The sequence below is a fragment of the Numenius arquata genome, chromosome 2 (assembly GCF_964106895.1).
Source record: "Numenius arquata chromosome 2, bNumArq3.hap1.1, whole genome shotgun sequence".
NCBI classification, from domain to species: Eukaryota; Metazoa; Chordata; class Aves; order Charadriiformes; family Scolopacidae; genus Numenius; species Numenius arquata.
This window is the reverse complement of record NC_133577.1, coordinates 23351923-23370488: the sequence shown is the minus strand read 5'-3', so window position 1 is coordinate 23370488 and position 18566 is coordinate 23351923. Positions and strand designations below refer to the sequence as shown.

Sequence of the window (18566 nt, the reverse complement as noted above, 5' to 3'; positions counted from 1 at the left end):
CCTATTGTGCAATCACTGTTTTTCCTCATTCACAAAACAGAACTAAATTAAAACTAAAGTTTAAATTACCTTTCCACAATACAAGTATCCCACAGTACACCACTCAAAAATGCATCAGTATTGATAGTCATATTATTTATACGATCCACAATAATGTCTTTAATGAGAAATTCACAAATTTAACATAGGGAGTTCCTCACCTTTAAAATTAGAGAGCAAGTTAGAACAATTTTGTGCTGAACGCACTCTCCTCGCTCCAGCTACTGGAAGCAAAATCTTTCTATATCTTTATATAACATAAAAGCTTAGATCTGAGGCTCACTTTTAGGCATGATCACATTCTAGATTCCTAAAAACCAGCACTAATTTAAGTTAGCATTTGCCAAAGTTCTGGTTTGCAGCTTATTTTTATTTATCAGCATATAAGCTAATAATGGATGGTCACATTTCTTTATGCAGAATGAGACTTTTCAGACATTTGATATAAAGTACACATACCAATATGAAATCAATCATATGTTAATGTATCAACAGCATATGGCCGTTCATATTTAGACTCCAGATAAAATACTTAGGTATTTTAATCAACAGATATTTTAAAGGCTTCTCTTAATGAGATCTTGCTTTCTTAAAAAAAAAAAAAATGTAAGTTTTTCCGTAATTTTCCCTCCCCCAATTTGTAAGTCATTAATAACTAAAAGTAGGTCAAATGAAGTAGATGCTGAGAAATTAATATGTTTTTTAAAACACCTACACTTGCCATATGCTGAGGCAATAACCTAGGAAACCACCAATGTAACACAAAAATTCATTCAAAAACCTTGACATAGTTCTACTGAACACGGTCTTCAGCAGACAAACTTCTTACCTCCAAATATCACTTCCTTTAGAAAACATGGAAGACTTGATAACTTCTGGAGCCATCCATGCATAAGTGCCTGCTGCACTCATTTTGGTTGTTCTGTGCCACTCTCTAGCCAGACCAAAGTCTGTAATCTTCAGAGTTTTATTACAAATGTCATCATGTTCCATCTTCTCTAGCAACAAAACTGCAAAAGATTGAGTTTGCAAATTAATGCAATGGGAATCAAAACAAAATATCCAGTCCTGTCATAAATTTCACATAAACTTGTATAGCACAGATAATTGTGTACTTTAAATATTGTGAAAATGTTATTGCAATATTTATAAACATGAAAAAGGCTTTTGATAATTCTAAGCTATTCTAAGCTATAAAAGCAAGAAATGTCTACATTATCATGAGTTCTTTATGCAAGTGTGTGAGTAGATATTAAACTAGCATAAGAAATCCACTGTAAAGAGATGTAAAGCACACAAGTTTAAGAAAGCCCAGAATCCTAACATCCCACAGACAATGACCAGCTGTGAAAAAGGTACTCACATTATGTTAATGTATAAAACTCTTAATACTGCACCCAATCCTGGTTCCTACTCATCTCAGAAAGTATGTAACAGAACTGAAAGTGGCACAACCAGCACATTCAGAGCTACAAGGAATGGTTAATAGACAAGGAGTCTTCCCCCAGGAAAGGAAACAGTTGAGAACACAATCTCTAAGAACACCTACGGAATGAAGAAAGCTATAGGTAACAATTGTTCACAGTTTCTCAACACAAGAAACGGACATCATTGAGCAAAATCAGCAGATAAGAATCAAACACGTGGCAGTTGTTCACACAACACACAGGTCGGTGAACTTTGGAATTCTTGGCATAGTATGTGAATACTATTATTTTACATAAATTCAAAAATCACCTACACAAATTCACAGAAGGCAACTCCATAAAGAGCATTTACATCAAAAAAAGTAGGTTTAAGTTCAAGAAATCCACAGGCCACAAATCAGTACAAGCTGGGAGACTACAAAGCAGGGGACCTAGCTTGGTTTGAGAGTCCCCAAGTGGCAACAGCACACTGGACTTGGATCAAATCCATGTTACGCTATATCCACTGCATCTTCGTGGATGTTAAAGAGTAAATTATCTTTCTTTTGCTGTTGCATCCTACAGTGCATATTCAGTGTCTGACTTGTTCATAACACAATAGTACTGGCACAGTTGTAACACACCTTCACAAAATAGTATTAAAAGAAAAGAGAAGTGAGTTATTGTGTTAGAGCTCACAAGGAGAAAGACAAAAGATTCAAAGGGATCACTATTAACACACCATAATTTTAATTCCATATTCAGTTCCTCTGTCACTGTCTGTTGTAGTTAGCTTTAACTTTCTGTTAGAATGATCTCCTGGGACAAAGATCAGAGGTTAAATTACAAATAAGAACAATCATAAACGCGTGTGTTTTCCAACTGTATGCACAGCAAAATACAGTACAGGGAACCCATTAATAAAAGTGCAGATGAAGAAACACCTTCCCTTACAGAGCAAAAACCAATGACCTTGCATTTGCAATTGCAAGAAATCATTATTACTGGTACGGATTAATTACACTCTTACAAATATGTCAAAAAGGACATAAAATCCAGATTAAAAAAAGAGAACCTCATTCCATTTTCAGTAAGCATCTTAACACAGAGTAGGAGAAATGAAGGTGAAAATGTCATAGATAAACCAGGAGCTCACCAGTCAGCGCCACCAAAACAAGTTAAATTAATGCAAGAGTTTTTATACTTTTATACTTGAATCAAAGACCTATTGTTTGCTATGCCATTTCAAACATGTTCAGCAGAATTCCTGACATTCCTTGTCAGTCAATGTGACCGAAACCAAAAACAGTCAGTCTTGCAAAAGGTAATAACTGGCACGTGGCCAAGTTTCATCCTAGAAAGGGACAACATTTCTTCGCAGTTCAAGCTTCCCTTTCCGGCCAGTAGCCAGGAAAACAGCAATACTATACACAGATTACTTAGCAGCTGGGTAGTAAAAATACTCGGCATAGCTGAGTAGTGCTCTGTAAGCGCAGTTCCCTCGCAGTAGCCTAGCAACCTTTACTATAGCATCCTTCTGCCATTTCCACAGCTTCCTGGCCCTTGCTGGCTGCTAACCTGTGGGAAGTCACTTTTACAACACTTTTACCCTGTTCACTCAGCCCTCCCTTTTTGTTTTTTAAATCCCTTAAATTGCCTTTTCAGACTCTAATACACCTGCAATATTAACAGCCAGTTAAGCACTTTCTGGTTTACTTTAACATTTTTCAGACTATTTCTTTTCCACAAAGAAGAAAGTTCATACTTACATTAGCACTATCATTCTGACAAATGCAGCCTAAAATATTTAAAAGTACAAAGCCTATTTGAAAATAAATTCAAACCTACCAAAAAAAAAAATAATATGGAATTAGATCAGGAATGCAGAAGTACAGGGAAATCATATGTCCACCTCATTTATTTTGACATAAGCAAAATCAGAGACTATGACTATTTCAGAATCCAGTAAAAATCTAAGAGAAGACTAAGTTGGATGTGAGAAGACTACTTCGTGCAAAATAGCCTAAAACTTAATTTTGGACTATTATTCAAACATTCCATGTGCTACAGCCAGAAATAAATGACTAAATATTTTAAGGTTGCATATGTTTCCTACCAGTTACACCATTTTCTACTTAATTCCGAGTTTAACACACCTCCCTTTGTGACTCTATCTTTCTGCAATGAGATCAAGGGGAAAAGAAATCTATTAACATCACAGCAGCAGAGGTTAGGGTGCCTTATACCAGGTGCTCTTTGAAGGTAAGAGACAGCACATGCCCAGAACCATTTACAGCTAGGGAACAAAGGGAAGTTATTGCATGTTATTTTCAATAATTCAATGAAATATAAATCAACAGGTTGAAAATAAAAGCAAAAAATTCTTAAACCAGAGAGAAAAATGAAATAATACAAAAGCTATGTGCTAAAGTGGTATTGAAATCAGTGGATATGATTTTATGCATGTCCAAAAGATTAAAGAAACTTTTGACAATGCAGCAAGCATAGATGAGGATTCTAACAGCATCCCTAACAACAATACTGCTATTTAACCATACAGATGAAAAAAAATGTTGCAGTCAAGTTATCTAAGGTAATTAAAAAGAACATGGAAATCCAGCATTACTCATCCTTGCTCATAGAAGGAAGTAGCTCACAGAATTATGAAATAATTTAGTTTGGAACAGACCTCAGGATGTCCAACCCCTGCCACTCAGAGTAGGACTAGTTTTTTTAAGAAGTGTACATCTACTATGAAACTTTTTAATGAATTTGTAAAGTTATAGCACTATGACAGAATAAAAGTAAACATTATCAATACTCAAAATTACTGTACTCAACTACAGCCATTAATTTAACTTAAATGTAATCTTACAATAGTTTTCAAAGGAAACTAATTAAGGACAGCCATTAGGAACAGTAATTAGGCATAGAAAAAGCAGCAAAATTACAAGAGAGTTACATTACAAACAGCTCATGTCACAGTAATCCCATTTTGTCCTTATAGATGGTTTCTTGAAAAGGGTTAAGGTAGCAGACTGGAACAGATGTGAGTACGTTTTAGGAAGTTTAATCATACAGACTATTGAATAAAGACTAATCAAAGAATTCTGCACAGGAGTTGTATGAAGGAAAATCTTAAGAGACAAATTATCAGGATAAAGAGGTATCACCACTAGGAAGCATGTTTCCTTCACATCCAGATCTGCAGTCAAAGGACAAGGAGCGTTTCAAGAACTGACAGCAAAGTCAGAAGATACTGCCCACTCTGAAGATAACTAGATCATCATACTAGAAAATATGCAAAGTCGAAAGGAATCAATCATAAAACTTACAGCTTTAAAGCAGGGGTGAAGGAAGAAGGCTGGCTATTCTGGCTAACAGAAGGAAAAGCAAAAGAGCAGCTACACACACGCAACCAGCTCATGCACTTCTAAAAGGCACAAGGAAAAGGCTTTTTTAAGTCAAAACAGGGAAGTATAAATAGAGTTGTGCAAAGTGTGAGACTTCATATGAAATACTGGATGACTAGAACTGCACGTGTTCAACAACAGGAACTTAAACTCGAACAGATGCAGAAAATACAAGTGGAATAGTTAGGAACCTGTAATGTGTTTTATTTAGATAAATCGAAAGAGCTTGTCCTTTCTGCTAGGCTAAACAAATGTTGAGAACAGTTATGAGAACAGAAGTTAGCTGTATCTAGAAACAGGATGCAGACCTACAGCACCGGTGCTCTTATCGATAAAGGATTCTCCTAGATGCCCTGGCTGATCCATCTTAGTGGTTTGCTCATGATTAAACTCAGTTCTAGATCTGGAGCTACGAGGGTGGAGAAAGGCTATATCAGATTTCAAGATACTGCCTCTTCTCCCACTCCGCTTTTGGCCCTCTTCTGCAGTGTAAAGCACAGTTTACTCCTCAAAAAAAAGTCACAAGATCCAACATATAATCCTATCAAACCTAATGGTTCCTGAAATAGCAATGCCATTAATCTTTCCTGCTTTGTTTCTGCATTATCATAGTTACAGCTGGAGTCTTTTTCTACTAATCTTATGGCACATTGCAACTATTTTATGGCGTAACAGTATGCAGATAAGATGTTCTGCACTTCTAGAAACTAAAATCTATCACACAGTTTGCCCAAGACTGCAGTGGAACTGGACCTGCTGAGCCAGCTGGTACTTCCCAAGTCCATGTTCCTCTAACGAAACCAAAACCGGCAACATCTCTCTGCCAAACCACTACTGTTCCCATACAAGCTGTTCTCCTTCAGGAAAGGCACAGAATTTAGGCTTGAACAGGAGGCAGAAGTCCCAGTAAAATCCCACTCAAATGCTCCCAGTCCCCCCTCCTTTTCCTATGCCATTCCCTTTCCACCACTCCATCTCAACACACTTTTCCCCAGCAGTAACACTGGCTTTGGGCTATTGAGAGTGAGAAGTAACAGAAGAGCTGCAGCAGCTCAGGTTAAAGATGCATAAAGTGGAACTCCAGGCCTGGTCAGATTTGGAGAAGAGCTGCCTTCTCTGCTCCATTCTCTTTTCTTGTGACCTTGTGTTAAAATTCTATTCGGAAAAAGAAAAAAACAAAAAAAGTGAGAAGCAGAATATGGACAGATAGGCTGTAATTGGTGAAGAAATAACAGAAAAGAGCACATTTAGATAAATCAGATTCCTGGGGTACATGTCCGCCCTATCAAATTCAGACAGGTCCAGAACTCTCCCCCCAGCGCTTTCAGGACTAAGCTGAAAGTCTAGAAGGAACTGAACGAATTTATTTAAATTGCAAGCATTTTGTTTAAAGCATAATTTTAAATAAGAGACTCATATTCTTGCCTCGGTTTCTCTTCCTTTTATTTCTTAAAATTCAGGTAGCTTAAGAAACAGTATTTACAGCAAGCCTGAGGGAATCCTGGACAGACCTTGTTGGCAGCATACTCGGGAAACCTCCACCTAGTACTAAGCTCTTCAATGCTACTCTTTTAATGCAGGTTATTTCCTACAGTCCTGCTTTTCTTTTTGTTACTAAAAATTATAGATTATATTTCTCCAACTTATCTGTCTCAAAGTCCCCAATGAATACAATAATTCAGTTGACAAGCTTCTTGAAATCCAAAGACTTTATGCAGTTAAAATCAGTTTTATTTCATAACACATTCCAGCACTTTCAGGTGACCATTTTCAATTATTAGCCATTTAAACCAATTGAGTAAACAAGGTATTCTGAGAGAAGCCAAGTCAAAGGATTGACTTGGATACCTTTTTAATAGTTTAGATTTACTGAATTCAATCTTTTAATGTTTAAATTAAAAAAAACCCCACATCCTGAAATATTCAAATCCCTTCTATCCCTCCTATCTTCTTTATACCTTCTAGTATACGCTCTTTATAGTCTATATTCTGTTGCTACTAAATATAAAACGTTAAGCAACCATATCTTCTTGAGTTAGTTATTTGCCACCAACTCCTGCTTTCTAGCTTACTTACAATTTGCTAAATAGCTATCATGATTTTTTACAAATATAAGCTATTTAATAGCATAGCTATTTAAGTTACTATGACTATAGGTAAGACTGTCTACGTGCCCACTACATTTACCACCACTGATAAAGTTATTCTTAGAGAATACCAGAAAGAAAAGAAAGATGTTATACTGTACAGCTTTACCTGCCAATAGAGACTGTCCTGACAATGCCGCTACTGTCGTATGTCCCCCCCCCGCACCCAGTCAGTTCCCTCTCCAACTGTTTGCAAGTGAATCTGGTTCCTGTTAATTCACTAAATCAACATGCAACAAAACCAGCAGGGCAACCTTGTATCTTTACCTGAGAACTAAGAGGCAGAAAAAACCACCTTATTAAACACTGCATATCCAGTTAACAAAGCACAGTATCTTGTAAACATTAAAAGACCCACTTCCATTATTTGGAGCTGTTGTTTGGTTCTGACTGTAATTTGAAATTAAAATTTGAACACTGCTTATAGAAGCCATGCCCGGTTTTTAAACTGCAAATTAACTATCATCACAGTGACAACATAAACTGATCAGGACATCTTCAATACACACAAAAGACACATTTGCCTATACAGCACTGCTTCTTCAATACCTTGCTTTTCTCCTACAGGTTCTCAGGATAACAACTCATATCCTCATCTCAGTAGCCAGTATCTGTCAAATTGCAATTATCTCACTAGGTAAGTTTAGAACTCACCATCAGCAAGGGAATTTCATGCTTTAAATGCTGATTACATATGCAGGAGGCATCTCTCTACTTTTTATTAAAGGGATACTGTGCTCCTCTATCATCTACATCTCTTTACAGCAGGCACATAACCATTTCTTAATTTTCAAAGTAAATTGAAAGCAATTCGACAGCTTGTTCTTAAACATATTTGTCGAAAAACTTCTAGCTTAAAAAAAAAAAATCCTACCTCACAGGAGCCAACACATTAAAAAAAAATCCTGAACAAAGTGTTCCCAATTGGAAAGCCAAAACAAGACAAAACTTGAAACAAAAAGTCCTTGACAGCACACATTGACAAATACACACCAATCCCACAAGAAAAGCACATCCCATAGTGGGACACGTGGCACAAGAAACCACCAAAGCATGAGAATGACAGGGAGTCACCTGGCTGTCTGGAGGAAACGAAGGGAAAAGAAGAGAGAGAAAGAGGGATCAGAGATTTCAACAGCTTCAACACACCTTGCATCACCATTTTCTTTTTTTTGCTTTTACTTCTTTAATAACCATTATTAAAGCAACTTTGGGCAAATGGAAACTTGAGAGAAAGCAGCAGTTTTAACAAGTTATTGGCACAGCCTGCAGATGCTGCGAGTTACTTTACTGCCTGCCGTTTGTGCTTCACTTGCTGTTCAGATAGTTCTGTAATGCAAAACAGAAATTTCTATTGTGCCATAAGAGGAAGTACCAGAGGTAACATGCATTTATAATTAGACATTCAAATAATCATCATTTAAACAGTAAATTCTGAAAACTGGGTATTGCATCATAAAAAAAAAGCAGACTGTACACTACATGTTCTCAAGTTTTCTGTTTAATAAAATATTAAGCTTAGTTCTCCTATTGAAATAGTACATTTAAGAAAAGTTACCTCATTCCAGCAATTCCTCCGTAATTTTACAATTACATGAAAATTAGTCAACACTGAAACTTAGCTTTAAAACTCAAAACACTCAGTTATGCAGCACCAGGAACTTCCATACTTATTTGAAACAGCAATTACTTTCTTTTCTGCTTTGTTCTTTGATTGCTATTAGTTTTTAAAAGGCAGCTATGCAATAAAAACAGCGACCAAAATGCAGGCAGATTAGAAAGAAATGCTAAGAATAACTAACAGTTGTTCTGTAGTAACAGTTAGGTGGTAATCAGTCTTTTTTGACTAAGATATTCTTCTAGTTTCAAACTCTACAGAACAAAATGGCTGTGTATCCATTCCTTAAAGAACACCACCTTTGTTATGAAATAGTGATTTATTTATTTTTTAAGGAACTTTTTTCTATTCCTAAAAAAAATAAATAACACAAAGCAAGGCAAACTAAAGCTATTATACTCAAACTGCAGCAGGAGTCTTGGCCAATAGATAATGCATCAGGTACAGTTTCCTCCATCAGAAACTTTCAGAAAACATACTCATCCACTCCCTTATTCCAAATTCAAGACGTGGCCATTCCCTTCAAAACAAAGCAAATCAATATACGCCATGCAACATACAGAATTTACCAGGGCAATGCAGCTGCGGTTTATAGTCTCAAAAATGGCATCCAGGGGCAAGAGCTGAGAGAGGTTACCTTCCTTCGGAAATAAGTTAACTTATCTATCATTAGTCAAAGCACTTTTCCAAGATTTATTTAAAAAAATCCAAGAATATTTCATTCAAACTCGTTTTGGATTTAAATTTTTTTTTTTTTTTTTTAACTAAACAGAACACGACTTGATGCAATTTGATATTTCAAGCCAGTCAGGAGAATAAACGGCTTCTGAATACAGGCAAGTACTTACATAGTTGGCATACTTTTTCTGATCGTAACATATTACACTTGGCAATTACATACTTCCTTGTTGCTTTATTTTTTTCTGATCTATATCAAGGTGCATTTGATGCGTTGAAATTAGAATATTTAATACACAAAAATACCACTTCAAAATTAAAGAAAGTTTAGAAGAGTTTAATATAAATGTATAGATACATAAAAAATTTAAAATGCATTCTACCTTTAAAGGTGACTTATTAACCAAACTGAAGTATAAGGGTGTAGGCCCATGTCACAACCAAGACCATAAGAGCTGGCTATCATTAAAATACTTAACGTTAATCTCCTCTCCAGTTATAGCCCCTCATCCTCACACCTTTTTTCCCCTCGCACTGAGTCTAGCAACTGGTAGTCTTGGGAGACTCAACTAGCCAGATAGTTCAGCAGAAAAAGAAGTCCGCAAATAAAACAGCTTAGAGTAATTTTCTGCTGGATCCCTCAGCTGATTTGACCCAGACCAATTGACCATGCAGCAGAGATGAGTAGATTCCACTCACATGTGGAAGTGGGGAGAACATGTGCCTGGAGATGGGTGAGGAAGCCTCCTCGCACAGCTAGCTGCTAAATGAAGCCATGCATCACCTGCTGTAATAAGTGAGAATTCATTTCAGAATTAATAGATCTAACCCTTTTACATCTAGTTTTAGTCAGGAATGTAAAGATAGAGTCCAGCTTTGCTACTCTTCCCATTATAAAATCACCTTTGATGAAATTTACTACTGAAAAGAACCAGTTGAATAAACCGAAGACAAAAAAAACGTTCTCCATTCCTTTGAAGACGCCTGCTGCTATGAAACCAAACAAACTCTGGTGATAGATGCTTAGTCAAGTTTAGTCATTGAGTTCCCTTAGAATCTCATCAGTTAACACGAAAATCCTTTAATATCATTTCTATGAGGAATTTTAATAGGTTACACTCCATAAAGAATTCTGACTTCGGTTGTCAGTTTCTTTTATATGGAGTATTTGAAAGAGTCTTATTGCTTTAAAACAATTGTTACCAAACAACCTATTTCAAAACAAAGGAGAAAAAACAAACAAACAAACAAAAACCAACCAGATTCAATTCTTGAGCCCACTTTTTTTTTTTTAAATACAAAACTTGGGAGGAAAAAAATAATCGAAATATATTCTGTGGGGTAGAAGGATTCTTGTGTTCCACCTTTGCAGTTTCTCCAGTAGCTGAGGAATAGCCCCCAGGACTGTGCATTTCCAAGAAGTCTAATCTTCTTTAACAGCAAAGGCAAAACACTGATTTTGAAATGAGAACTCTGCAAACTTGGCAGCGCTCTCTTTCTCTTGGGAGGAGAAAATGGAAGGGAAAACCTGCTCTTTCGACTCAATAATTAGTGTAACATTCAGTAATGAGTTAAAAAGTACGTTTTTTTTGCTTTTTACATAATACATGAGGATACAAATGCCATTAGTTTCAGGAAGAACAGTAACATCTAATCCTAACGGAAGAGAAAAATCACAAAGCTGCCTAAACATTTGGAACTAAAATATAACCAGTTCCAAGGGTTAATTTGTCCCATAATAAGCCACAGCAATGAAGCAGTTACTTCTGCATTTTCGAGCAGGAGGGCCGGCTTATCAGCTCCAAGTTAATAGCACACCTGCCAAAACACAGATTTTAGTCACTATGAAGAGAACAAAGCATGATTATGTAGCCAACGCTGGCATGTCTAGGACTGATTTAACTGGAGCTATGACCCCACACACACAAAAAAAAAAGGTTAAACTTGGCAGGAAGCTCCAAGAAGAAAGAATACTTCTGTGGTGACATTATACAAGTATGTAACTTTTCCATCTTACCATATATAACCCATGACTTTAAGATGCAGTAAGTGGGTCAAAATTTAAACATCTACTTACTTTCAGTTGTTGATCCGAGATAAGCTCTCAGTAACATGGTCAAGCAAGGTAAAAATGGTGAAATTAGTTTTAAACTGTCAATCCAGGAATGTACTTTTATGACACCAGTTGTTATTTTGGTACTGCTACTATAGACAGTCAAGTTATTTGGTATTTAATATATATTATCTGTTTTTACGTATATCCTTTTATCCATATTCTTGTTGACTTCAATGCCATAAATTTGCCTCTAACCAAAACCCCAAAGCTCAAAAATAAAAAAAAAACAACCACTGCACTTTTTAGAAGCTATTAGACCTATTACTGAAGGTCACTGGGATGAATTTTAATGCTTTAAATTTTAAGAGAACATCAGAACTAGAAATTCAAGGACAGAAACCACCCGTGCCACAAACACTCCTTGCAAATGTTCATTGTACAAGGCCATCACGTTTCAGAACCTGAAACACTGAAGCATGTTTAGAAGAAAGTTTATACTTAGTGATAAGAAAACTTACAGATTGCAAACAAAAAAACCATTCTCTTCTAAGGTCAAAGAAACCACAAAACAGCAGCCAACGTCCAAATACAGTTCAATGATGTGTTACTTCCCTATTCTTCTGAGGTTGCAGAACATAACGTTGCAACGGAGCTTTTAACATTTGGTAAAAGGGTCCAAAGGCAGGCACTGTGATTGCAGTCCCGGGGGGAGGAGTGTAGGGAGCTGAGCTTTCATGTAACTGAAAAACTCAGTTATATCTCATATTTTTCTAATGCTAGGCTAACACTATCGATGCCCAAATCCCAACTCCATTTTGCATTCTATTTATTTAAGCACAGTATCTCATTTCTTAAGTTTTATAGGCAGCAGTTAAACTTATTTCTCACTGTTTAGGGGAATTAACAAAATTGTGTAAGTATTTTAACAGCTAATGGGAGGTGTTTAGCTGCCTGTTTTCCCATTGACTTCTATGGAAATGGGTTGGTTGCTCAGTGCAATTTTGAGAGGCAGGTAAGTATGTGACCATATCCTTAGGGCATTGGCTTTCTAAAAAAAAAAAAAGAAAAAAAGAAGCCAAGTAATGCTTGAAGTCTTCAAGCATTTCAATTTATACTTTTTCAATTTATACATTTTATACACTTCAATTTATAATGCTACCCCCAAACAGAACTCTTCTTCAGCAAAGATGGTCAGAAAATGTGACATACAGACTAGAAACGGGACTCCTCAAGTTGGACATGAAGAGGTCGCCAGAAACCTTGGTGCAAACAAGCCTCGTGCAGAAACCTGCTAGGGAAGAGTCCAACAAGAAGCAAGAAAAAAGAAAAAAACTTCCCACAGCTGTAAACCAGATCACTTGGTGTCTTACAGTGAGAGAGAGAACAAAGGCAGGGAGAGGAGAAAGACATGAAGAACCAAGTGAGATCCAGAAAAAGATCAAAGTAAGATTATTCTTGAATTAATAATCCTACTTATTAAAGATGCAGAGTCTCAACACCAAATAAGGTGCAACTCTACAGTTGTCAGATGGACATGGTTGGGGAAATATTAAAATCAAAGTCGGTATTAAAAAAGAGTTATAAATAGGGACATTAAAAGTATAAAAAGTGTATTCATGGGTTTTAAATTAATTATACTACTTTTAGCTAGCACTTCAGCCTAGAATCTTGTTTTCAGCATTAAGGACTATATGTAAATATACTTGAGACTTGTTAAATTTGAGGGAATTTGTTCTAAATTAATGAGCATTTTTTTTCACCTGCTAATGTCCAGACTTGAGATACAGAAAACCATCAAATAAATAGCTATTGCAGTTAAGTCTTCATCTACAGATAAAACAACTGTTGAATTTACTCCTCCTCTGAAAACTTGCAGACTGTACAAACAAATATTGTGCTACAGAGTAGTTCACAAAATTTAATTTAACAGATCTTAAAATCACTAAGTTCCTGACTATTAATTTTAAATGCTGGAATACATCCTTCAACTGGAAGTTAGTCTCTGCAACATTTTAGTGCTGCAGCTACTACTTTACTTACTACTTTAGTGCTACTACTGCAGATTGAGACAACTGCAGCAATCACTTACTCCAAATCATTCTTTCTTGAATTCCAGCATCTCTTTCTGAACACGAAATATACATCATATTTATATGCAGCAAGCAAATATATCAAGTGAATATAAAATAGACATGGCACAAACCATTTCCTTTGATGAACTGGAAAAAGATACACTATAGCTCAAGGCTGCTAAGTATTTGCTGCTCCCACAGAATCCAACAGGCCTCCAGGGTCTCTAAAAAAAATAAAATCCCTATCTACATAGTCTGAGCACACATCAAATAATGAAACAAATTACCGGCAGCAATGTTTTATGAAACAAAGTAGAACATTTTCAAGTGACATAACTACATTCGAATGAAAAACTTACTAGAATTCAATGGCATGCTAACTTTTAATAGACCATAACCTTCAAAAGAGATGCTGTTTCCCAAACCGATGGAATTCTGCAATCCAACGATGGTTTGCATGAGGGTGGTTTGATTTTGGGTTGTGGTGGTTTGGTTCTTTTTTTTTTTTTTTAAGAATACTAAGTGGATAAAGTTATTAAAACTAGAGCTCTTTCCTACTATACATTTCCAGATGCTTCAGGATGTATGACCAGTTATTATGTTGTAATGCAGCAGCATTATCTTTACAGCAAAACACAAAGCAGGGCTACTGCCACTCATAGAGATGGGATAGGAAGCTGGTGTACGTGGAACAGTTTCTAGCTTTATGCAATTTAAGTAATTAAGAACAGCGCAAAGCATTTAAGTGCCATGACTTCCTATACAAACACAGCCTGGAAAACTACAGCACAAGAATTTTAAACTGCTAAATAACTTCTGGCCCCACTATTTTATCTGACTGACATTAGTCAAAGCGATACCATGTTCTCAGAGATATGGTTCCTATGTGTTTCATGAAAGTCAGCTGCCTTACAGAAGAGGAACTTCAGTTAGTTCTGCCAGAAAAAAAAAAAAAAAAAAAAAAAAAAAGGTGTTTGCTCCTCTCCAGACCTCAGAGTCCAGCCAGTAGGTGCTTAGCAGCTAGCCAGGCAATACAAGTAATTTCAAACCAGCATACGCAGCCTGCTATGGGAGCCGGCAGGAGTGACCCAGCACTGGAGGTGGGCACCCTGAGACAGCCAGGCTCAGCCCAGCAGGGACACTGGGGATGTGGAAGGAAACAGAAGAGCAGAAGTTCCACGAATGAGAGCACCACCAGGAGAGGGGGATGCAAAAGACACACACTTGTAGAAAAACAGGGGTTTTTTTTTAGTTTTGTTACAATGTAACAGGTGAGCAGTATTTGGCAGGTCCTACTGACAGAAACAATCCCAAATTTCACTGCCATTAAAGGACATCTTGGAACTATATTTTGCAGACAAAGAAAGGTTGCTGAAAAGCCACCTCTCTTCTCCCTCAAAACTACCAAAGACAATTGTAATATAATTTCATTTTTAATTTTCTTGGCAATTGTACATTAGAAAACACTGATTTTTTTTCAAGCATTTCAAGCAACTAAGCAATCCTTACAGCTCTACTTGGTGATGCGGGCGAGTATTCCCTCCTCAAAACAGAGCCAAGAGACAAATTATGCACCCCAGTGATTTCAGAATAAATAAAATCCGTTCAGAAGATGGCAGATAGGCTTAACTCTAGTTTCTTTCTCTTCCTCTCCCCAAACAGCTAGGCTAAAGTTGCTAGGTGATGAAGTTAGAGGGAAAGCAGTTTTTATGAGTTCTTGAAAACTTATCCATCTTATTGTAAAGGTGTTTAACAGCATAACTTGAACAATTCTGCTGCAAATAACCTGTAAGAGCAAAGAACCAGCGATAATTTGTTCTTGCTTTTCTCAAACTCCAGAACACCTTCCCTCAACAAAAGCAACTGATTCAACAGTTCTGTCAAACACCACCACACTTTCTTTTGAGGTTTTAAACCAAATGATTTCTATTTTCTGACTACTTTTCATGAGACTAGTTTGAAGAATGTCACGTTAAAGTGGATTGTCCAATTGCAGTTTCACTGTTCACCGCATGTTTGATTCCTTCAGATTTCAAGTATTGCTCTCATGAGCAGTGTCACATCCATGGCCTTATTCAACAAATCCTTGAAACTCAAGCTGCCCTTGACGATTTCAAAAAGTAACATAAACTCAACACACTTCAGAGAGCTGAGGGCTGCAAAGGCTCCTGGGATGTTGGAGGAGCTGGTGAAAGCCATAGCAAACTGAACCCTGCTCACATATCCATCTACAACAATTGAGTACAGAGTACTTTATCAGTACTCTGTTAGTACACATAATCTGCACAGAATCAACTTTATGCTTTACTTTGTATTCATGGATGGGTCAATGCCGTAAGCAAGATAGTCTGAACTTTCTGTAACATTTCCTACAAGTACGCAAAGCTGCTGCACCAGAGATAAAGTGCACTTTTTTTTTTAAGGCAGAAGTACTGCACAGTCTGAAATCAATCCCAGAAACATAAACCTCTGCTTTCTCCACACTAGGCTTCAGAAAGTAAAAACCTTGCACACTCTATCTGAACATATTCCTAACTTTCTTCAGAATACTAAAAAAAGAATCAGGAAAGGCTGCACCGAGCCCCTAACCAACCACAGGTCTCCTGCCTAATGCGGTGTCCTTGCCCAGAAGAAAGCAATTTGATTCTGCCAGAGCAAAAAAGCTGCCCTTTCAAAGAGTCAGCAAAAGAGCTGAGATATGCTAAAAAGACACACATAAGTATTAGTGTCCATTCTTGTAGATGAATTAATGGGGTTTTATTTTCAGTAAAACTTTTATTTTTCATTATCAGCTGGCACACTTAATCAAGACTAAGTTTGTACTCAGGAGGTACAGTTAAGAATGTTCAAGTATTTTCACAATTTTTAAGATATCTGCTTTTCAGTCAAAGTATCATTTCATTCAGAATTCCCTGGCCACCCACAAAGGTTTGAAAAACTTCAAATTTTCTTTCAAATCTTTTCTTCCTATTTTAAATAAAGTCCACCTCTTAACCCTTAATTTTAGATTAACCTATAAAGCAAATCTAAGAACTGCTTATGAAGAATATATTATCAAAATAGACCATGTTCTATTTCAGATAAACTTCTCACCATGTCACCTGCACAAGCTTTTATAAAGCACCCACAATTTGCAAATCAACATTAGAGGCCATGGTTACTATGTTTCATTTTATCACACATATCTAAGGCTAAAAATGTTCTTTACATCTTTGCTTTGTCTACTTCTGAATAACCTCTAAATATGAAGTTAATTGTACATGGACTCCAAAATTGAAGAAACTCTGCCACCAACAAAACTCAAGAGAGTTACCCCTCACTTCCTTGTTCAGCCCTCACAACCAAGTCTGTTAGTTTTTCTTCCCAATATAGAAAATATTTGCATATCTTTTTATTTCCCTTTTCTTGCTTTGGCGGAAGCAAAAACCTTTTCCCACCTCCTAAAAGGAGCCCAAGGAAACTTGTGCATACAAACCTAGGTGGTCACTTCTCTTAATAAAACTGCTGCTCTCATGGCTCTTCTGTTTGCGGCACTTTCTCTCCAGTTGTGTCAATTTGGCATCAGCAAAACCACAATAGATATGCTGTCCTATAGATCCCAACTCCAAAAAAATGCTTGGAGAGAAATAACACACTTGCCTTTAAGACGTTTGCTTTGCCTATCACCTGCCAACCACAAGCCCAGACATATATCCTTTCTTGATCAAATATACTGGCGGAAGGGACTCCCTTCCCCTCACTGGATAAAATTGGTTCCTGCCTATTTGCTAAGAAGTAGTTTGGTAAGCATTCCATACCACGCCATGTTAAGGGCATTCATTTTTCCAATTTGTTGTCCAAGGAAGAAAAAATTCTTCTTAAGGAAAATAATTAAGGTAGCACAAAACTGATACATTAGTATACTACCTAGAGATGCTTAATGGAGAGCACTGAATCACCACCACTAGCAGTCCATGGAAAGCAGCAAAGAGCGCAGCAATGAGCGATTGAGGAATGGGTGCTCCCGGATCCCTGTCTGCAGCTATCGCCGCTGCTGAACTCCTACTATCCATCGGCCAACCCTGGCAGCTTTCCACTCCCATCGTGTAAGACTGGAAAAAACTGTAGTAAAAGAATGAAGTGAAATCTTCCATGAACAGATGAGTTAACAGAATAGAGGATACTGTCATGAGCTGCAGTCATTTTAAATTCAAGTTGTTGAATTTAATTACTATAGTATATCGTACCACTAGTGCACCATTGTCTTCCAATGCTATCATTTAGTTGAATGATCAAGAGACAATATTCTAGTTAGCATATTCAATACTGTCTTCAAGCGTCACTAAGAAATACGGGTCAGAAAACTAAGTAGCTAAAAAGTTAAGCTAAAAAGTAGTAATGGACGCAGTGAATAGGCACGTATGCTGAGGTTATAATCAAAAGCATATTTTTAAAATGCTCTGCCATTACCCACATACACAGAAATGATAGTGGTAATCAGTGCACAGCAGTCACCATCTCAGCTCTGGCTGATATACTAAACCACAGGGTTATGAATTTATTTCAGATACAGACTTTGCCATTGTCACCTTAGAAGGCTTAGCATGCAGCAATCCACTTTGTCTAAGGAAAGCCCCTAAATACTCAAGGCACAGCAGCTCACTCCAAACAGAGCCACAAACTAGGAGAGTACAAGCTGCGTACAGACAACTTGCTAGAAATCAAGGTGTTGGCAATGACCCTAAAGGTACATTCCAAGAGTTCATCATCTTGCGGTACAAATAGAACCACAAATGTAGCTGAGCTAGGTCCTTTCTTTATCAAACAAATAGTGAAAGTATTCTCAGGAACAGTCCCATGACTAAGCCTTGTCTTAACAACCCATGCATGATGACCTTCAAGACATGCTGCAAAGACCTTTTAAACAAAAGTGTTTCAAACTTGAATGAAGCTTTTTTATTTCTACTGGACTACTTAAGGACTCTAAACTGGAAAAAAAAGAATAACATATTGCTGCACATTTGTCCCATTCAGAACAGAAAGGAAACAGTGTAGAGGTGGCTTCAAACATTTATGGAATACCACTTTCAGGTCACCAATTCAAAACACAGCTATAATAGCAAGTCATAAACACCTCTATTCTGGTAAGCCAGCCTTC

The 18566-nt window shown here is 36.9% G+C and overlaps 1 protein-coding gene across 1 annotated transcript in view; it reads right to left on the bottom strand.

The window, feature by feature from the left end:
* The window catches only part of MAP3K21 (mitogen-activated protein kinase kinase kinase 21), a 39618-nt gene that overhangs the window by 19498 nt on the left and 1554 nt on the right, over positions 1-18566 (bottom strand). Inside the window, exon 2 of the mRNA XM_074168489.1 lies at positions 869-1049. Coding sequence (XP_074024590.1) covers positions 869-1049 — 181 coding nt within the window. The remainder of the gene's footprint in view (positions 1-868; positions 1050-18566) is intronic.